Raw genomic sequence first — 2,500 nt, 5'->3', positions numbered from 1 at the left:
AATATGTTCTTAAGAAATTCCCAAGTTTCTATATTGAAGTATAAGAGTGGCAAAAGGCTTCAATGCAAAATGGCATGTTGAATTATGTGAACTGAACAAAAACAAGTAGCAATAACAATGATTTTTTTTCTGCACTGCAATTCAGTGTGGTTGTATATTATTTTGTAAAACAAAAAACAAATCCTTTGCTCCTCCTGTGATACCCAGATGCATTTTGGTAATAAATTGTAGCTGACTCCCCCATGTGCAGACTCCTTCGTGATTGGTTGAATTGTTGCCGACTCTGCCTGTTTCTCCACCCCCATGTGCAGACTCCTTCGTGATTGGTTGAATTGTTGCCGACTCTGCCTGTTTCTCCACCCCCATGTGCAGACTCCTTCGTGATTGGTTGAATTGTTGCCGACTCTGCCTGTTTCTCCACCTCATGTGCAGACACCTTCGTGATTGGTTGAATTGTTGCCGACTCTGCCTGTTTCTCCACCCCCATGTGCAGACTCCTTCGTGATTGGTTGAATTGTAGCCGACTCTGCCTGTTTCTCCACCCCCATGGTCAGACTCCTGGAAGCACTCTCTGACGGCGAGTTGCCAACATGGAGGACGGTATAACCCCCATTTACAGACTCCTGGAAGAACTCTCTGACAGCGAGTTGAATCGGTTCAAACGGTATTTAGGCACTGAACTGTGGGAGTCATATAACTCCATTCCATGGGGCCTGCTGAAAAAGGCGGATGTGACGGATACTGTGGAGCTGATGAAGCAGTACAATGGCACTGACAACTTGCGATACATCACACTACTCATTCTAGACAGGCTCCCTCGCAAGGACCTGTCTGACCGTCTTCAGAAGCCTAAGAGGTGTGTTACTACGACAGGCAACTGTAGGAATGTTAGTGTGTTGATAGATAATAACATGTGATAATAGTTAAGTTAGTTTATAAGTAAAGGTATGAATGAGATTATTTGAGATGAGGGGAGGGATTTCTGTGGCCCACAGGATAAATGGGTGGGTTATGATAGATATTCTAAGCTTTTTGATTGGATGGAGTCAGATTAGAGGGTAGGGATGTGATTGGATACAGGTTCAGCCATTCAAGGCTTTAGTGGGAGTGTCATGTTAAGTTTAAATGCCAAAGCGCGAGTTTAGTTAGTCAGAACACTTCTTGATTTCTTCTCTTATTGTGATTTAAGTATTGCAATAAACCCTGCTGAAGAATTTGACATTTGCTGGCATCCCGACTCCATTGATTGGCAAACTTTGTGGTCTTTGTTTAGACGCAACACAACTTAACCTGTAAACTCAGTTAAATGTCCCAAGGCTTCGCATCTCTTGGTGTCTTGTGGGACAGATGCTAAATTATCCCTTACATCTCCTAGCATCAGATGCTAATTCCTCCCCTACATCTCCTAGCATCAGATGCTTGGTTGTCATGTCACCTGATTTAAACTTGTTCCTGTTCTTGTTCCAGCGCTGCAGGGACATTATTGGCTGAGGATTCTCTCAGGACAAGCAGCCTTGAAGCTGGTAATTATTGGGGAAAAGAGTTTACTTCCTATCAGTCACATGACTTTATTCATATTCATGGCTCTTAGCATCAGATGCTAGTTTGTGCATTTGCCCCGACATCTCTTAGCACCAGATGCTAGTTTGTCTATTTGCCCCGACATCTCTTAGCATCATATGATAATGTGTCCCCCTACATCTCCTAGCATCAGATGCTAATTTGTCCCTTACATCTCCTAGCATCAGATGCTAATTTGTCCCTTACATCTCTTAGCATCAGATGGTAGTTTGGCCGTTGCATCTCCTAGCATTAGATGCTAATTTGTCCCTTACATCTCTTAGCATCAGATGCTAATATGTCTCATCTCATACAATAGGCCCAGCCATCAAATCTGCCCCCCAGAAGTGGGTCCGCCACAGCAGGAGGTGGCAGCCTGACCTACAAAAGCTCATGGAGTCAGACACTGTGAAGAAGGTGGGGACTCTATTTTTCCATGAGGAATTGGTCATCGCTCGTGGCAGTCAGGGGACGAACATCTTTGTGGGACTGCGGGAGGATGGCACTGAGGTGGCGATTAAGAGAGTGGTCAGGTCCAACTTTGAGTGTATGCAGAAGGAGCTCCAGATACTCCAGGATCCCAGGCTGGACAGTCTGTACATCGTGCGCTACGTGGACTCGACAGAGGACGAACACTTCGGCTACATCGCCCTGCAGCTGTGCGAGTACAGCCTGGATGAATACCTAAGCGATAGGGTACCTGAGAGGAGTGAGTTGATGCTCAAACGGATGGCTCAAGAGGTGCTCATGGGCCTGCAGGTCCTTCATGGAGCTCAAGTGATCCATCGGGATATCAAGCCACAAAATATTTTAATTGGTAAGCTGACCAGCATTATATTTTACTTATAATGCATGTCTTTGTTTTGTATCCACAGATGGAACTACACAGGATCAGCTGACTGAGTTTGTTTTGTATCCACAGATGTGAGTGGACAGGCAC

At 45.1% G+C, this 2,500-nt stretch overlaps 1 protein-coding gene across 1 annotated transcript in view; it reads left to right on the top strand.

The window, feature by feature from the left end:
- Positions 1 to 2,500, top strand: part of LOC116219705 (serine/threonine-protein kinase/endoribonuclease IRE1-like) — a 14,544-nt gene that overhangs the window by 5,487 nt on the left and 6,557 nt on the right. Inside the window, exons 2-5 of the mRNA XM_042703816.1 lie at positions 494 to 856; positions 1,468 to 1,523; positions 1,880 to 2,377; positions 2,483 to 2,500. The exon at positions 2,483 to 2,500 is cut by the window's right edge and continues 161 nt beyond it. Coding sequence (XP_042559750.1) covers positions 591 to 856; positions 1,468 to 1,523; positions 1,880 to 2,377; positions 2,483 to 2,500 — 838 coding nt within the window. The 5' untranslated portion in view covers positions 494 to 590. The remainder of the gene's footprint in view (positions 1 to 493; positions 857 to 1,467; positions 1,524 to 1,879; positions 2,378 to 2,482) is intronic.

The sequence above is a fragment of the Clupea harengus genome, chromosome 26 (assembly GCF_900700415.2).
Source record: "Clupea harengus chromosome 26, Ch_v2.0.2, whole genome shotgun sequence".
Classification (NCBI taxonomy): domain Eukaryota; kingdom Metazoa; phylum Chordata; class Actinopteri; order Clupeiformes; family Clupeidae; genus Clupea; species Clupea harengus.
This window is presented reverse-complemented; position numbering and strand designations above follow the sequence as displayed.